General features: G+C 43.5%; 2 protein-coding genes and 1 long non-coding RNA gene across 3 annotated transcripts in view; 1 reads left to right on the top strand and 2 right to left on the bottom strand.

Moving 5' to 3' along the window:
• Window positions 1-825, bottom strand: part of ccnyl1 (cyclin Y-like 1) — a 10,322-nt gene extending 9,497 nt beyond the window's left edge. Inside the window, exon 1 of the mRNA XM_068571776.1 lies at window positions 1-825. This exon is cut by the window's left edge and continues 156 nt beyond it. Within this exon, the coding sequence (XP_068427877.1) occupies window positions 1-7 (7 nt within the window). The 5' untranslated portion in view covers window positions 8-825.
• A 663-nt stretch (window positions 826-1,488) lies between these two features.
• On the bottom strand, window positions 1,489-8,122 carry creb1b (cAMP responsive element binding protein 1b). The gene is made up of 8 exons (XM_068571777.1): window positions 7,965-8,122; window positions 6,200-6,334; window positions 5,866-6,006; window positions 5,684-5,784; window positions 5,159-5,313; window positions 4,584-4,769; window positions 4,255-4,408; window positions 1,489-4,117 (listed from the first exon to the last, which is right to left on the bottom strand). The coding sequence occupies exons 2-8, from the start codon at window positions 6,299-6,301 to the stop codon at window positions 3,973-3,975; spliced, it is 984 nt and encodes a 327-aa protein (XP_068427878.1). The 5' UTR covers window positions 6,302-6,334; window positions 7,965-8,122; the 3' UTR covers window positions 1,489-3,972.
• Window positions 7,758-10,756, top strand: LOC137782484 (uncharacterized). Its single transcript, XR_011077283.1, has 4 exons — window positions 7,758-8,229; window positions 9,720-9,833; window positions 9,957-10,054; window positions 10,355-10,756. It is a non-coding gene; the product is annotated as an uncharacterized lncRNA (long non-coding RNA).
• The last annotated feature ends 7,543 nt before the right edge of the window (window positions 10,757-18,299 follow it).

Raw genomic sequence — 18,299 nt, 5'->3', positions numbered from 1 at the left:
TCCCCATCCCGGCGCGGGGCAGGGAGCTTCACGCTGTTGTGGTCAAGTCCGAGTAACACAAAGGGTTGTAGCTAGCTAAAATGAGCTCTCCCCGGCTTCATGAGCATCACCGGACTTTTCTGACAATATTAGCACGATACTCTCTGTGCCGCTGCCCGCCGACTCCCCGGCATCGCATTCCTGTCCATTTGAGGATGACGTTACGTTGTGGAGGTTAACAGTCAAAGGGGAGTTAGCCACACAGGCTCACCCTGTCGTAGAAAAACACGCGTCGTCTCATGTATTATTCGACGTGCTCTTGTAATAACAACCGACAGCTGTTGGTTAGACGGAGAGGGTCGACAATTCATTCATTCTTCAGTCATGCTAGAGTTTCGCCGCTAGGAAGCTAACTAGCATTGGACCGGGCTAACTAGTTAGCTTGTCTCCTAAACTTTGTTTATACTCCACGTTAATTACGGTTGTCGAGAGAACACAATTAACTCTCAAAAGTAAAACAAGTGTATGATTCAAAACCGCCAAATTCTGGCAAAAAATATTTAACGAGACTTTCCAAACAATCCCGCAGACGTGACTGAACTCGGTGTCGGCGTGTAGCTAAATCTAGCTCGAGGTTTATGCGGCCTCCTGTGGGAAATGTAGGTAAAAAAAAGAAATCCAAGAGTGCAGGCAAGAAATTCTCAATGAGGTCAGATTAACTAAACCGTGCTCCAGTTCTTCATTAGGTATACGAGTCTAGTTGCTGGTCCGGACTCTCCCCATTAGCGCCTCTACCCCGTCAGATTTGTGCTGGGTGTACTCGCCGCCATCTGTTGCCGGAGCTCACATACGGCACCACTTGGCACCGGGATGTTGTCGCCCCGCCTACTTAGAAATTCCATTCAGTCCCATTGGCTGAGAAATCAAAACAATGGCCCTTTGGAGCTGCCCATTGGTCGAGGGAGTTGTCTGTTAAAGACGATTTAAACCGATGAACTGTGTTTTCACCGCTACTATTTTTGTATCGTCACCGACCCGCACCCTTTTTTTAACAGTGGAAACTGAAGCCCGTGCTCTAATCTATTGCATCGATCTGCCGATGAGCATCCCTTTACCAGTATGCATTCATGTGACTGGTATACTAGTCACTTGTAGAGAAGATTTTACATGCGAAACCTGTTACTTATATAAAGGAATATGATGCATTGTTAAAGATTGAATTACCCAACCAAATGAATCTAGTTCAAATCAGCTCCACCAGGACTGACTACATTTAAAACGAATAAAAATAAAATGAATGCATATGAAATATATGAATGCAATTTTTTTTGTCTTCAAATCCATCTATAGGATGAGTGTTACTTCATTTGATTTAACTGAATGTCTTTTAATGTGAACAACCCTGACATGGTTCATTGGTGTTTGTCGCGAACAGCTTTTTGATCGATGGCTTAATTAATTCACAATGCATAACTATCTTCAAGAGAAGTTTATTGCAACATAGCAAGAGTTTACAAAAGAGGGACGTAATGTCAGAGTAACAGCACTTTCCATTAACGGGCTGGTATAGTTTTATACTGCGACAACGTTGAAACGAACGCTACACGACGCATCACCTGGTGACCTCGCCTACAAGTTACTATACAATACATGGCGTTTTTTTCAATTGATAACCTGTAAAAGTGGCAATATAGAAACTGATGACATTAAAAGTTAGAAAAAACATTATCACTGTTCTAGAAAGTCTCTGTATATTTATATATATATACTTTTACATACATCAATTTGTTTCATGCACAAGTGAGGCCTGTGGGTAGAAACCGTTCTGTCACAGACATGAAAACACTTTTGGTTTTGTTGGAAAAGAAAGTGTAATCAAACAACAAAGAAAAAGATTATTACGATGTTGTTTTTCAGCACCAGCACTAGATGTCACAAGAGGTGGAAATTATTATTAGTGCCAGAAAACACATACAAAGGTTTTTATCTCAGCATCTCAGTATCATAATGGCACCGGTATTGAAAAGGTTTGAGTGCTCTGCAGCCTCTATCTATATCTATATCTATAGATATATAAATATATATCTATAGATATATATCCATAGATATCTCTCTCTCTCTATTGTAGTTCATAATAGTGATTGAATTCATCCTCTCCTTCAAAATAAGCCAATGTGTCTTGTGGATTGATACGAGACGATTCATTCAAATCCCCCTGAAGGTTTCTTCAGCAGATTCAACCCCTTAAGTCCTCTATACACAACCAATACAATTACTGTACAATATCTACACGTTGTGAACTAGAAAAATAAAACGGACAGAGAGCTACCGCCAACTGATGATCTTTGTTATGTAAAAGGAATAAAGGAGCACATTGCTATACCCAAAAACATCCAAATATTTTTTGGTTGAGATTGGATTTGGGCTAGCCTCCAGTCTCTATCTGCTAATAATTGGGTTAATGTATCTTGTATCATAAATTAAAACCGAGTGTAACTTTGCAGTAAAGTAAATGCTGAGTACCTTTCTTTTTTTTTAAATAAACAGTGGAAAGAAAAGTTGTGCTTTCATTTGATGAACTGGAAGAAATATAAAAAAAAAAAAAAAAGTTCTTATCTGAGACATTCCTGCTGAGATAAAAGTACATTTCCAGTTCAAAACATATGCTGTATGTGTGGATGAGTCTGAAACCACCAAATGTTGTGTGTAGTTTAAAAAAAAACAAAAAAAAAACTGCTATGTCGCGGGCCCTGACTGCTCTGTACAAATGGATGCAGTCGATCTAAACGGAGCCCAGCGCTCCAAACTATAACCAGCAAAGGCCTTTTCTCACACACTTAGCTGCCATGACGGTGGTAGGCCTGGTGGAACATGATTATGCGCATAGATCGTCTTCTATACATTGATGCATGTTACAAATATGCAAAAGTCGGTTCCATATACAAGCCGTAAGAACGTTTTCCATACCGAATAAACGGAAATACACAATGTCTACACATGCCGTAGAGTCTATGTACAGTTGTATAACAAAATAAACAGACAAACACATACACAGATCTTCTAAAAAAAAAAAACACACGGCCCTACAAAACATAACACGGATCAATAGTGTTAGACTCATGTATTCGTAGCTGATACCTTCTGTAAAGGATCTGCCACACATAAAAAACACTAAAAAATGTATGTCGCGATCCACGTTTAACCACCATTTAGTTACCAGACGTTGCAAAACAGACAATAATGTAAAAAAAAACACTTAATGTCACGTTAAAATGATAACTTTGATGTTGGTCTTTTTTTGGGAGGTGGAGGGGACGATAAACTGACTTACTGTGGTACGATGAGATGACCCAACAACAACGTTTTTACAAGACAACATACTGCTGTGTCTGTCATCATATATCATTATATATGATCCTCATTAAAATTGTGCTTTGCCTGTGTGCAGAACTTTTTTTAAGTGCTGTCAGTCAAAGCAACCAGGTTGCGTAATAACTTTAACATACAAATTAGTTTTCACTTCCAATCGATCAGATAAAACGTTGTGCTGCTTCCCCGCTGGACTGCAACACCGGTGATGCTTTGAGCTCAATTTGTTGGACATTATTGCTTCCATACAGTCCGAGGAGGCCATTAAATAAGAGCAAGCAAATGCACCTTTTAGTTTGACGTGATCTGGCGAGGATGACCGAAAGAGACGAAGTACAATGTGGGAAATCAAATGTTTTGTTTTAGGGATAGCGTTTCCTTGCCCCCGTTATCCCGTGTTGCATCTTTACGATGGCCGTGAAGAGCACAGTGTTCCTCTCAGGTGTACCAATATTGGAAAGAGTGTGTGTAACTATTAAATGGATTCATGATTGACAGCCGACTGAGGAGAAGGTAGTAGAAGTAGGACCGGATCAGCCAGCCGTGTGCAAAGTGGAAGGCCGGGCAGTCTTTGAAGAGGAGTGAAACGCCACTCGGCCGGGATTGGCGTTTCGGTATCGTGAACTACTCGGATTTATGGCAGTAAAGGTCTTTGAGGGCTTTCAGTTCTTCGATCAAGGTCTTGTTCTGGTTCTCCAGGACGGCCACTCGGTTCTCCAGACACTTAACGTACTCCTTCTTCTTCCTGCGGCACTCCCGCGCTGCCTCTCTGTAGGAAGATGAGAAAACACGTTGTCTTTCTTATTCGGGGGCCATCATTTTTTTTGTACCGTCATCCAGCTGTCTGGTTTCCATTAGATCTATCACCGACCCCGGACCCGTTTTGCTTATTGGGGACTCTCATACCTGTTCTTCATGAGGCGGACTTCCCGTTTCCGGGTGACCTCCACGGTGGCGCCCTGGGTGGGCAGGGCAGGGGATGAGGCCATGACCACCCCCGGGGCGATTGTGCTGGTGGGGGCAGCTCGGATTTGGTAGGCTTGGACGTCACCGGAGGCGGCTGAGAGGTGTCACATTTTAGAGAATCGTTTGCTTGTTGAGCAGCAGAAAAATTACAAATCTCCTAAGCGGAAACGTCATAAACTAAACACGTACATTGAATAGTAACGGATCGTGGCGCCGAAAACCCCAGAGATCCAGAGCTTTACCCCAGAGCTTTAATGCAGCGCGCTCACCTTGGACCACTACCTGGTTGCTGGGAACCAGTATCTGCTGGCCATCACTGGTCTGCGCGTACTGGAGGATGGTGGCTCCGGGCTGGGCGCTCGCTGCTGCGTTGGTCATGGTGAGGGTCTGGATGCCCTGGACGCCGTCTGTGCCGTTGTTGGCCAGCTGAATGGCTCCGCCCTGTGTGATGGCAACTGTGGAGAGAGGGAACAAATCCAAGAGAAGGAATGAAACGTCGAGAGAGAGAAAAACCGCATGAAGTAGTTGGGCAAACTTCTTGAAAAGGCACAGCGCGCTCGTTTCAAACTTCACTCTGTGTTTTAATGTCAGGAATATGATCTGTTTTTACTTACACTCGTTTCACGGGAGAATATTGAGTTCATATTGTGACTTTTTCTGTTGATGTATAAATAATTTACAATCCTGTTTTGTATTCATCATTTTGTAATAATTAATAATAATGTAAATTATGACTAATTACAAATATGTTTTGTAATAAATAAAGAAGGGATAGAATCAATCAATCCTAACGCTTCCTATAATCGTGCCACGGGCCGTAATGTTAGACCATGGAGTGACCTACTGTATTGGCCGCTGCTGGTCTGGTAGATGGGCGTCGGCACGGTGACGGTGGTGATGGAATGCGTGGCGGCGACAGCGGACGCATCCTCCTCGGCCCTCTCCTCTTCGATACGAGGGACGGCCGGCGCGTCGGACGAAAGGTCGTTCAGGATTTTCCTGTCGGGCGGGGCAAGCAACAATGAGTTACTCACTCACGACACCGACTGCATGCATTGTATCATCACAGTCTACATATGACACACAAAGGCTTTTACCACAATAAACACAGCTCAAAACAATAGAAGAGCTAAATGGGAGAGAAAATGAAAAGAACTGGTGCTGCACAGAAAGATGCAATTTTCACTCAGTATTGTATTATATTGTGTTTTATTTACTCTATGAAAATATTCATAGATGCAGCTGAATGCCTTCAAAAAAAATTACAAAGACAACAAAAAAGTACCGAGTTGTGTGCTCCAATGAGCTTTAAAGAGGAAGCGTTTTATTTAGTTTTGAGGTATTTTAATTGTTTTTTTGTTTTAATTACCTGTATGAGGGGCGACGTGACAGAATCTCTCTGCGCTTCTGGGAGTCAGTGACACTGTCTACGGACTCCTGTGAATCCTCACTCTCTGTTATGGTGGAGATCTGCAACAAACCAACAAACCCTCTGACGTCATGTTCTTTACACCGTGGCTAAAACATGGAGCATGTGTATGTGTGTTTTACCTGCACAGTCTGGACCTGCGGGGACTGGATGACAGACGGCTGTGCGGCCTGGATCACGCCGTGGACCTGAACCGTCTGTCCGTTGGGAAGCTGGACGAGCGTTACCGTGGGACCCGAGGCGTGCCCCGCCGACATGGTCATCTGAAAGTTCAGAGGCCAGGTAATCTGTGCTGTCTGCCATGTGCGCTTTTTGCAACAAAACTGGGTTTTATTTTGCATTTTACCAAAAAAAAATGTAGTCAAATTGTTTAGCACCAAACCAGCTGCCCTTCCCTGTCCTAGCGACCAAAGGCCGCGTGTTCAATCCCCAGACGGTGTCCACGTCTCCTGTTACCTGTGCCAAAGTAGCGATCTGTGCCTGTGTGATGTGTTGGGTCTCGGCCTCCGTCACAGCCGTCTCCACCGCCTGCTGAACCTCTACGGACTCCATCTTCATCAGCTGGGCAGAGGATGAAGATGTGAGGAGAGGCTGTATAAAATAAATGTCATAATAAATATTATAAAATGTATATATTATTTAACTCAAATAACTAATTTTAAAGGAGAGGAAACTGATTGACTGTTTTATTTTAATAATCAGTGTTGGAAGAAGTATTCAGAGCTTATAATTTAACAAAAGTAGCAATTCCACAGTGTAGAAACGCTCTTAAAAAGTAGATGTCCTGCATTCAAATGCTGCTCACGCAACGACACATTATGCTGAACGGCCTCTAATTGATCTTCAACATGACATCACAATTGATTAGTTGATTACATTAATCTTAAAAGTAACCCAAATAATAAAATAAACACAGTAGAATGAAAAGTACAATACAGTATTTGCCCCAGTTATGTTGTTGTGTAGAAAGATAATACCATTTCTTGTGCGACAGTTTGCAGATCGAACCCCCTCATTCCTCAGTGTAGATCAACATCCCATTATGTGTGTATAACGTTTTGGATACAAGTAACTGAATATTTGATTTTACTTCATATTATTCCATATTTGTATCTGTTGTGTGTAGTGTAAAGGAGCCACAGCTTACATGCCAGTGGACAACCCCTGTGTTGTAAAATGACAAATAAATAAACCATGTAAAAAAAGTAGCAGAACATGGAAATACTCAATCAAAAGTACCTTAAAATTGCACAGTACTCGAGTAAGTGTACTCTCCACTGATTGTAACGTCTGGGCTTCAACAGAGTCTAGGAGAAACTACCTCCTGGTCGCTCTGCCTCACTACGAACACCAGCAGGAGCTTCTGGGGTTACAGATCGGACTTCGGGCGGCGCAGCGACGCGGTGCCCGGTGATCTCACGCGGCGCGTCGCTTCTCTCTCGCTGCATGATTGGCTTCACGCATTTCTCCCTCTGCTTTTCAAAACATCACTCGTGTGTGACAGCGGAGCCACATGGCCGCGGCACGCCCCCGCTCTGCGAGGCGCGCGCGCACCGGTCACATCCCGGGAGACGACCAAAAAAAAAAAAAATACAATTTAGGGAATATTAAAAAAAAAACTTTTCCAGGCCCTTTTGAGTTCATGGTTTCTTTGTGGGGTTTTTTTCTCTCCCAATGTGCGGCTAATGCTACGGCCTGCGAAAACCGGCCCGGTTTCTACTGGGAGTGAGTGAATGGGAAACCCGAACGAGGCGGGAATCGACCCGGTGAGCGGCTGTGAAAGCGAAGCCGCAAACATCGAATTTAATCGAGCAAGTGGCAGAAATACATAAACACACCTCAGCTGGTGTGGTTCTATGCGCCGTTTAACTGGGAAACGGCGCAAAACATGTGCGCATAAGTCTGTCTGTCAAAGCCTAATTTGGCAGGAGCGCGTATTTAAAAAAAGACCCCCCCCCCCTACCCCTTCTCCGATAAAGTCCCATCACAGCTTCTGGCGCCTTAACACTGACGGTCCCTGCTGGCTGGTTCGCGACTAAAAGCCGCTCAGTTTGCTCCGTTTCTCCCAAACCGCCGCAGCCTCCCCTCCCTCCATCCTGCTACAAACACACCGCGGCGCCATGATCTCTTTGTTTCCTTCGGGCCGAACCCGACCAGACCGACGCTTTCCCGCGGCCGCGTGCCGTCTCTCTTTGAGCCCCGGACACCACTCCGTCCTTACCGATACGGACTCCCTTCGTCACTCCCGGGCCTCCGGAGCTCCACTTTTATTCTGGCCGACACGTAAGAGCCCGCGTCAGGCTACACCTCCGCCGCGTCACCGGGAACAACAACACGGAGATTGGAGAAGGACGAGAAAGCGGACTCCGATGCATGCCGGAAGTGCCCGACGAGGCGACGGAGAAAGGCGGAAAGTACCGAAGAGGAGCGGAACTTAACGACACCCTCCCGCTCCGTGAAGCGTTCTACAAAAGGACCTTTTTACAGTAAGCGGCTTAATGATTATGTAACGAGAACAACAGTACCATGTTAGCTGAACACCATGGACATAAAGGCTTGTTATTTACCGCCATAATGGTTATATTTAATATTTTAGATGATTGTGAATATAGTTTCAGTTAGAGTAAGCTAACTATAAGTGGAGACGATTTCAGTGATGGTTTATAACTAAATACATTTTCTCAAGTACTGTCTTTGCCTATTTTTTTTCCTATTTTTTTTTTTACTACTTTCTACTTCTACTCATGTAGGAGACAAATATTGTACATTTCACCTTTAATACCACTTACTTTGCGACTTAGAAACTAAGTAATTAATTATGATATACTATTATAGATTCATCTTGAAGTATTTTGTTACTTTTGTTTTATTGAAGGAGTAGTTACACACTATCATATTGCTACTTTTACTCAAGTAACAAGTTAAAGATCAGAGTACTTCTTTCACCTCTGCACAATACTCAGTGAAGTCGGTGATCATCACCACGGCTTTGTTCCATAAGACATGTCGCTATTTCATTTATTTGTGTATTTTTTTCCCATGTTTATCAGCAGCACAAATACAATATTCTTAATGTCCACTGGGCGGAGGCAGACTTTTCAGAATGGGTTAACTCCATTATAACTGCATGCAGTCATTAAATACATTTCAGCAAACATCCCCAATGCAAAAAAGGCATCACAATTACTACTTTGTAGTTAAATATTTAACATGTATTCCAACACTTTGAAATAAGGACATCTTATTCATTCAATTATGTATGTATGTAGGTATGCATGTATGTATTACAAATACATTACATCATCGTAACATATACATTAAATCATCATATCATATATATTACATCGTCAAATCTGATTGGTCAAGTCTTGCCTATCAGCCACTTATCCTGAAATAATGTTTTTTTAAATTTGTTTTTTGTTTGTTCATGTCTAAGCTTTAGGACTTTGGGAGGGATATGCAACATGAGATACGTAAAGGTTTACGTATCTCATGTTTACTGATGATTTCAAATGTATTAATAAATTCTCAAAGCCAAAGTAAGAGCAAGGCACAAAAACGAAAAAAGTGAATGCTATCTGCATGAGACACAACACAGGCGTGGGGGGGGGGGGGGGGGGGGGGGGATACATATTTAGTGATTGGGTGGACTGATCATTTATAATAATAATACGGGCAACTTAGTACTCAAGCAGCGAGAGTCCACAGCATGGCGGGTTAAAAATAGGACTCTCGGCTGCTCCACCATGCCACCATCTGGCTGCTGCGCGTCATCGCGAGGCGAACCGAGTGAAACAAACCTCGACCCTGATGCTGTACTCGACCCAGTTCACGCACACGCCTCCACGTTGCATGCACACTACTGCAAATAGACAACTTAACGACTAGAAGATATTTTTTAGACGTGTCAAAAGCACAGGCGAGAATAATAAGAGAGAGAAAAGAGAGATCCATTGTTGCTGTCCTCTCTCCTCAGTGACTCATGTGCTCTTCATGCAAGTCAAAATGTCTGCTATGGTGAATATTTTTCGGCGACCACCAGAGGGAAGCAGGAGACCGTTTGAAGGCACGCAGCGGCGGGGAGCTGCAGGTACACAACACAACAAACACGAGCATCATGCATCAAATTAGCACCTCCGACCAACCTGGGTCTCGAACCTCTTTCTTTCTTTCTTTCTTTTTTTACTGCTATACCCAATTCTTCCTGAGGCAGGATTTTCAGCAGCAGGATGAAACCATTAGTACAAGACTCTCCAGCACAGAATGATGAATACACACCCGATGCGGGTCACAGCGTTGCCTTGTCTTCAGGTAGAAATACACTCATTCAGATGTGACACACTGCTGTGATGTGGAAAAAAGAAAGCAGTTAAACTATATATATATATATATATATATATATATATATATATATATATATATATATATATATATATATATATACACTCCAACTGATAACTCCAACTGATTCCTGAAAATGCAGAAGTCTTCAAAAGCAGAAACAAAAAGTTTCCATTTGAATTCATTTCATTTGACTTCTTTTCCTTTTGAAGCCTCAGAACGGGACACAGAGGGAGCCTGTTTTTCTTCTTCTTTCTCCAATCTCCCCAGATGGCGGCGCCGCAGTGCTGTGGAGCATCCTCCCCCCCTCCATCCCCCTCCCTCCTCCCCCCTCCATCCTCTTCCTCGGCCCGCCATGTGCTCCTCAAGTCTGCCTCCCCTCCTCCTCCCCAGCGACAGAGAGGAGAGAGAGCTGCTGGCGTGTCATCGCGCAGATACGCGGAGTTTATCAAGGCAATTCCTTTTATAATCCTCCTGATGCTCGTTGCCGGTGTTTTATCTGTTTAATAGCATTTTACTGCGACGCGCCGTAAAGAACACCCTTTTTATTGTGACACCGAACACATTGTTTGGGGAATTGACCCTGCCTGGGTAATGAACAGCCGTGAATTTGCAGCCAGTTACACACACACAAAAAACAAGAAGGGAAAAAAAAAATGTAAAGGAGGATGTCTGGGCTGAAGGTGTGGAGGGAGGGAGAGAGGGATGGAGGGAGGGAGAGAGGGAGGGGGTGGAGAGAGACAATTTTGACCCAAAGAGGAGAGGAGGAATATTTTACGAGACGGGGGAGGAAGCACGTCCCATTAGGGTTTCAACACGACTCATTTTGAGTTCTCGTCTGGTTTTGCAGGGCTGTCGTCCTTTAGTTCACATTCAACAACAACAAAAAAAAAACCCAAGAGCGCCACATGTTCATGCCACTGCTCCGGTATTGCAATCTATATATAATAATTCATATACGCTGTAGGAATACATAAATAAATGTACAGAAAGGCAAGAAGTAAAAGGGAAAACCTGAATAATAGAGGAGAAACAATGACGTGATTTAAGCCCTTTCGGACCTCAGGCCAACCGAACGTCGACATTTAGGAGCGACGTGTCAGACGGCGCTCAGCGACGCCACCAACAGGAAAAAAGCAATAACACCAAATAAGGGAATATCTCTTGAAAAAGCGTTCGTCTCTCCGGAGACTTGGAGAGCCCCCGAGAGCTGCTCGGGAACGCTTGCCTCACTAACGGCCGTCTCGCCGCTGCAGGAGCACCACGGAAACCGTCTCCACGGGGCTCTGCAACTTTGTTGCTGCTGCCGGTCTCCTGTATTGTTGCTGGAGCTGAATTTGGGCTAAATGCAGATACTTTAAGATACGTTCAGGGGTCAGGGACAACAGAACATAAAGAGCGGCGCACAGGATGTTTAGTCTGTAACATCCCTCAGGAAACACGTTATCGGCCTTCAAAAAGAAATTGCCGTTGCAAGGCAAAGGTAAAAACATGTCTAGACTCATCCAAAAAGCAATAGTCCCCACCTTGTGCCTGCATTTGAATATTATTGCTGTGTTTTCTGGATGTTTCCTGGATGTCAAACTCCCCAAAAAAGCTGTTGTCCGGGAGCCGGATCGTAAGCACGCATGCTGAACATGTTACAAACACAGCTCGGATGGAAGAAAAGAAGCAAAAATATAGCTCGATCCAAAACAAGATTGAATATTATGGGGTTGGCTTTTCACCTGCTGCTGTTTGAAATCCCACACGGCGACGTGGGCGTCGTGCGGATCTTCTTTACGACAGTGTCACGGAAACTCTGGAAAAGAGGTTTCAGTGAAGCTCAGCAGCTTTAACCATTCAACTTCAGATGTTTGCAATAAAGGAACAAGAAAAATAAATCATCGTGATGAATAGATTGTTCTACCGCTCAATAATAGAGAGTGGAGGACTTCTTACGGGAGAAGGGGTTTTTTTTGTGGACAAAAAACAAGTGTGTAGCGACATTTTCTACATGCAGACACAGAAAGAGAAAGAATCAATAGAGGCATTTGGTCTATTATCATAAACACACTGTGTGTGTGTGTGTGTGTGTGTGTGTGTGTGTGTGTGTCCGTGCATGTGTGTTAAGAATGGTGTTTTTATCTCCAGATGGTTGACTGAGACTTGGCTGGTTGGTACAGAGAGTCGGAGAGAGAAAAGCAGGCAGAAGGCGTCTTTTCTACTTGAGCTCGACTAAATGTGTGTGTGTGTGTGTGTGTGTGTGTGTGTGTGTGTCTGAGCGTGTGTGTGTGTGTGCCATGTCTGCCAACCTGCCTGCCTGTGTGTGAACGTGTACATGTGTGTGCACGTGAGTGTGTGTGAGACTGACCTTGAGGAAGGAGGCTCAGTTGGAGAAGAGAGGGATGAGGAGCCCACCTTCCCCCCTTCACCCCCCCCCCCTCCTCCCTCCCCCGCTGTGCCCCCCCCTCCCCTCTCGCCCGGGTAAAGAACGACTGGCCTCTCATCCTCCTCCTGTCCTTTCTTTTCTTCTCCTCCTATCCATTTCTTGTTTCTCCTCTGCTCTGCTTTCATGTGATTGTTCCCTTCTTTCTTCCTCTCCCACTCTTCTCCCCTCTCTCCTCTTTCTCTACCCTTTCATTTCATCACCTTGGTTCCTCTCCTTCCTTACGTCCAAACCTTTCCCATTGTCCCACCGTCTCCTTGTCTCCTCTCCATTCATGTTGTCTCATCCCCCTCTTTCTTCTTTGTCGCGTCTGCCCTCCTCCTTTATTCCTTCTTTTCTATCCATTCCTTTTCATTTTTCCCCTTTCATTTCCTTCCCTTGCTTTCTCTCCTCACCTCCTTTATATCCTCACCTTTCCCATTGTCTGCTTGTCTCCTTTCCTCTACTTTCACATCCTTGTCCCCTCTGCTCCCGTCTTCAGTCCTCTCCTCCCATTTTTCCTTTCCCCTTTTCTCCTTGTTTCCTTTCCTCCCCTCCTTTCCTACGGTTCCCTGTCCTCCCTTCTCTCCTCTCCTCTTGGTCCCTTCCTTCCATCCTCCTCTTCCTATTGAATAACGATGGACTCCAACGATCCCTTTCAGCTGCCAAAGTGCTCTGTATGAAAGAGAATAAGAAGAAGACGAAGAAGAAGAAGGAAAAAAGAAAAACAGACGCGTGTAAAGAAAAGGAGAGCAGGGAATCAAATGCCAAACTAAAAGCTCTTTGAAAAGCTTAGGAGACTGCAGGGTGTCCGGGGAGGTAATTTAAAAAACCTGCCACAGAAAACGGTCAAAGGAGAAGGTGTGACAGTCTGTCTGCGATATGCTTCATATTCACAAAGGGTCCGAAAACGGCGCTTTGATTCCCCCACGGCGGCACGTATCAGCGTGTCACCGACTGTGTTTTCTTTCACCTGATTTGCTTTTGTTCTGTCGTCCTTTCAAGCGCCGCCACGGACGTGGATTCTTCGCGCCGGGTTTGTTTGCTGCTTCACGTTTTCCCTTCTGGAGCTGAGTGGAGGTGAACTTAACCCCCTAGTTTGAACCTCCGTCCGCCGTTCTGATTCCGCTCCGGTGCGAGCATCCTTCACCTGAACATCACAGGCTTCCGAGTAAGAGGGATGCAGGAAGAAGAAAGCAACTCAAATGTCCTTTCAGAACAACAGTGGAATCCTTCAAGTGGTCCCAGTCTTTGGTAAAAGCACTGAAAGGTGTCGAGTTCAACGGACCTGATGCGCCAAGCCAACCCGAAAGATCCCAAGCGTTTTTGTTTTGTGAAAGAGTTCTTGCTTTTCAGCAACACAACCCCACAAGACACACAACCGAGACAACGAAGCCTTTAAGCTGCAAAGCTAAAGCATTTGGTAAACTTTAATAAAAACATATTCATATTTCCTTGTTTTGCAGTGGAAGCCATTAGGAGCACTACATGTCATGTGATTAGAGCACGAGTGAATATTTGGTGAGATATTTATTATTATGGTTGCCAACTGTAGTTTAAAGTATCATCTACCAGCAGTGTGAAAAGCCTGATAGTACATTATATAGTGGTTGAATAAGCCAACTAAATACATGTTTTGACTTCAATCTCCCCTCGCAATAAAAAGAAGAAAGCAATTGCAGACCAATTGTCTGTATGTTCCTCACTGGCGTGAAAGGAAATAAGTCTTTGTTCACGCCAGTGAGGAGAACGTGGAAACAATTTGTCATTAACCCGCCTCCGCAAGGACGTCCACGTTTGCATGTCTCAGTGCTTTAGACCTTTTAATACAGACATGAGTACTTTCATCAGTACCATAACATTGTTCATGTGCAGGTGGCTGTTTATTTGAAGTGCAAACTATTGTTGGAGCGCTGAAAGAAAATTGAATCATTTATCTGTTGCAATCCGCCTTAAAAATCCTAATTGGAGTCAATATTTTGCCAGCCAAATCAAATGGTTTACAGGCTTCAATCGTCCGTTCTTTTTATTGTAAGGCATTTAATACTTCACTTCTTTGTTTACAGGGCTTGTACAAAAGCAATACGGTGGTCCATGAATATGAGAATTAACTGAATTACAATCCCCCCTCGGCATTGCGGAGGTGGGTTTATGGCGTTTTGCCGGTTCCGGTAGTTGTCTTCTTGATTCTTCCCAGTACATTTATAGTTTGTACGCCCTCCGGCGTTTTGGAGAATAATGCAACGGAACAGAGCTTTGAGGCAGGAATGCCTTTGTGCATGCTGGGAGCTCGGGCGCCTCTGCGAAAGGCTTGCGCCAAGTTGCCAAGATGCCAAGTTGCCAAGCGCAAGTACAAAAAAGCTTCAGAGTCCCTTTATGACAAGACATCTGAAGTCACCTGTTAGCATGTCAGACAGTGAGGAATCAACAGAATCAGATATCAGTTTTTTATTTGTGAGAACCCGGTTCAAGAATAAGCAACACCCCTTAAACATGTTTAAGTCATGTACAGGCTGCAGACTAAAGGTGGAAGTCACCAGAGGTCCCACGATACAATATTGTCACGATACTCAAGTCCCAATATGATATTATCACGATACTGCGACACAGTATTGCGATTTATTACCTTTTTTCAACCGCAAATTGTCCCCAAAGAAAACCTTTGTCAACAAAGAATAAATTGATGTTATTATTCTCAAACCAAAACCTTTAGAATTGATTCAATAAAAGATCGATACTACTTGGCTTCCCTGTATCGATACAATATCGGCATGCAAAATATTGCGATACTATGCTGTATCGATTTTTTTCTACAGCAAACAGGCACGCATTTCACATCACAGGGACAATCTATCACTATACAGGTATGCAAAGTATAATTTTCTCTACTGTGTCTGTAAATGTTATAAAGGACTTGAAAATGTTCCAGGGTCCCTTTATGGACTCAAAACTAATGAAAGCTAAGCAGGTTCTCTGCAGAATAAGATTAAATCAGGCCAGCATTCGTAGCTATATCGACAAAAATGCACAAAATGCGTCGTAATTTGTAAATGTAAATTCATTTTGTAAGTAGTTTTGTTGTCTCAACCTAACTAAGTTGTTTTCTGTGAGGACGGAAGTTTATTTTGAAAGGGTCGACTCCGTGTGACGAGCGGAAATTGAAACAACGCACGAAGAACGAGGGGTGACCTTTCGTAAGATATCACCTGAACTATTGCGTGTAACGTCGATCAAATGCAATCAAAACGTTGATGAATATCATAAAAATTGACCCGAAAGGAGTAAAGGGCGGTTGAGTTCATGATGAGCAACAAAACCCCTACTCAGCGATACCTAACACACCAATCATAATCACATATGACATACTGTACATCTCTTCAAAATGTTGTCTCCTTGAAGGGTACCATACCGTGAAATTTGGGTTTTTGGACCATAGATCACCTCCCCCTCCTCTCTCTCTGACTGATGGGTACAGTGTCTGCATGTCAGAGGCTTTTCTGTTAACACTCACCGCACACACACACACACACACATCTACTCAACTCCTACCAACAAACCTGAAGTCACAGTTTCTCTCTTTGTCAGCCACAAAGGGAGAAACTGTGTGATGTGTGTTGAGGGAACTCTGTGTGGGAGGAGCGTCAGTGCAGCTCTTCACACACCGCTCCCATTCGAGGCACATGGACCGTGTTCAAATACCTCTGTTTTGTCGGCTCCATCTATCTTCTCCTTGTTTCCAGCGTGCCCTTTAATAGAGTGGAGGAGGAGACACGAGGAGAGGCAAGAAGAGACCTTTATCAAGCGAGTGATTTTGTGCTGCCGGGGTTCACTAACTAGACTGGTGTTGCCTGCTGTGTAAAAGATGCCGTGTGCCATTCATAGTGTAAGCAGGTCACCGTTTATGATTTACAAACCTTAAGCAAGTCAGTGATGTCAGGTAAAACCAGCTCAGTCAGTCTGATTTGTATTTAGAATGGTATGTTTCTGCAAACCACGGATACGTTGAATGTGGGCGTTTTTTGGGAATGTGTCAGTACAACGAGTGGCCGTTACTGTTAGTCACGTTGTATAATAAGGAGTACAAGAAGAGGGGTCAAACAAACGCAGGACTTTCACACAAAAGGCCGCTGTTCGTGTCCCGCGAGGAACCGAAAGTAAAGGTTGACCTCACGGTTCTAACGTAACAAAGTTAGTTCATTATTTACGGCACTTCCGCTTTAAAAGTTGGTGCGTTAGGTTTTTCCGCTATTGTTTTAACGCTAACAATGACCTTGAGTTTTGTTTCCTGAACCCTGAGCAATCGTTTCACGTTGTTGACCATGCATCATTGTGCGTTTCTGCAAGCGTGACAGGAGCCCAATATGAAACGTATCTCTGGGTTTGCAGGAACATACAATGTTAAACATCTTTCCTGGCGACGAGGTTGAGTAAATCATCCTCAAAAGAGAAATTTAAAATGAGAATTAATGGGAAAAGTATTCCCATTTGACCCTTCACCAATCCCCCCACACCCTTATAGGAAGACTAATAAATAGCACGGCATTTGCAGGTGTCATATTACGCTTTGTAGGCTCTTTTTACGTTTCATTTAACACCACATCATTATCTTTCGTCAACGACACCAAGGGGACGTCTGCCGTTCGGGTTTAGGCAACAACACCTCTGACTTAGATCCAGGAAGAACATCATGGATGGGCTTGAAATATGTTAAGAAATAACGTAACAGGAAAACAAGTCACTAAAGTGAGTAAATTAAAACCCCAGTCGTTTAATTGGGTTTTGGTTTTGTTTAAATTTACAACCGCAGTCTGGGAAAAACAGGAAACTGTAATTGCATGCAGTTTAGTATGCTAATGTCACTTTTTTTTTTTTGCCCTGAGATGACAGCTTGTGTAGAATTATAGTCACACAATGAGGCGGTCATGCTTTATTCACATGGAGGCAGGCATATAGACAGGAAACCTTCTGGATGGCGCAGAAAAATGAAACAGGGAATGATGGGACGGCAAAACAAGCACACGTGACGATATGTTGGTATAAAATATGTATGAAATAAAATGATTTGCATATTGTTTCATGATAGTGCGTGTAGCTTTAAAACTCAGCTTTCTCTTGATATTCTGTTGCCAACTCAATCAGCATTGTCTGGTTTGAGTCAGCGACGTAATATCCAGTTGTATACATTTCGGCAAAGAGTTAAAGAATTTCAACTTATGATGCCTCGTCTACTCATATCACACATTGATATGCTAATCGTGAACCTTCTCCAGCGCACTCTGAATCCACACATGCTAATGTAGTCGCTAATGATGGACAGCTAACTCTTGACAGCTAACTCTTGACAAATGAACAGTTAATTGTTGACGTTCTTTGCGTTTGGTGTTTGCCAGAAAATGTACAACAAATATATAGATTTATTGCTTTTATTTGACATTATTAGACTGTAGACACGCCAGATTTAGCAAATAGCTTCTTATCACCGACATTAAAGCACATATTGATGTTTTATGTGACTTGGGGCGACCAGTCAGTCTGATTTTCACCGTCTCTCCTCAAATCGAGCTACAAAAAGGGGAAAAGGTAACCGGTTCCTTACCATGAAGTAGAATACCTGACAACGAATTCCACTAAAAACAAAACAACAATTCAAATAAAGAGCTTTCATATTGGTTTCCCCACATCTAACATAGCCTCCGAGTTTGTGTACTGACAGGAAGCTTTATTACTGCTTTGCATCCGCACAGAAGGAACCGGCATCTTATTTTTTCCTGTCTATGCATCCCAGTTTCTACATTTAACGTCTGAGCA

The sequence above is a fragment of the Clinocottus analis genome, unplaced genomic scaffold (assembly GCF_023055335.1).
Source record: "Clinocottus analis isolate CAN_PGR_092001 unplaced genomic scaffold, fCliAna1.0.p SCAF_12, whole genome shotgun sequence".
NCBI lineage: Eukaryota > Metazoa > Chordata > Actinopteri > Perciformes > Cottidae > Clinocottus > Clinocottus analis.
Note: the sequence above shows the minus strand (reverse complement) of the source record. Positions and strands in the feature narration are given on the sequence as shown.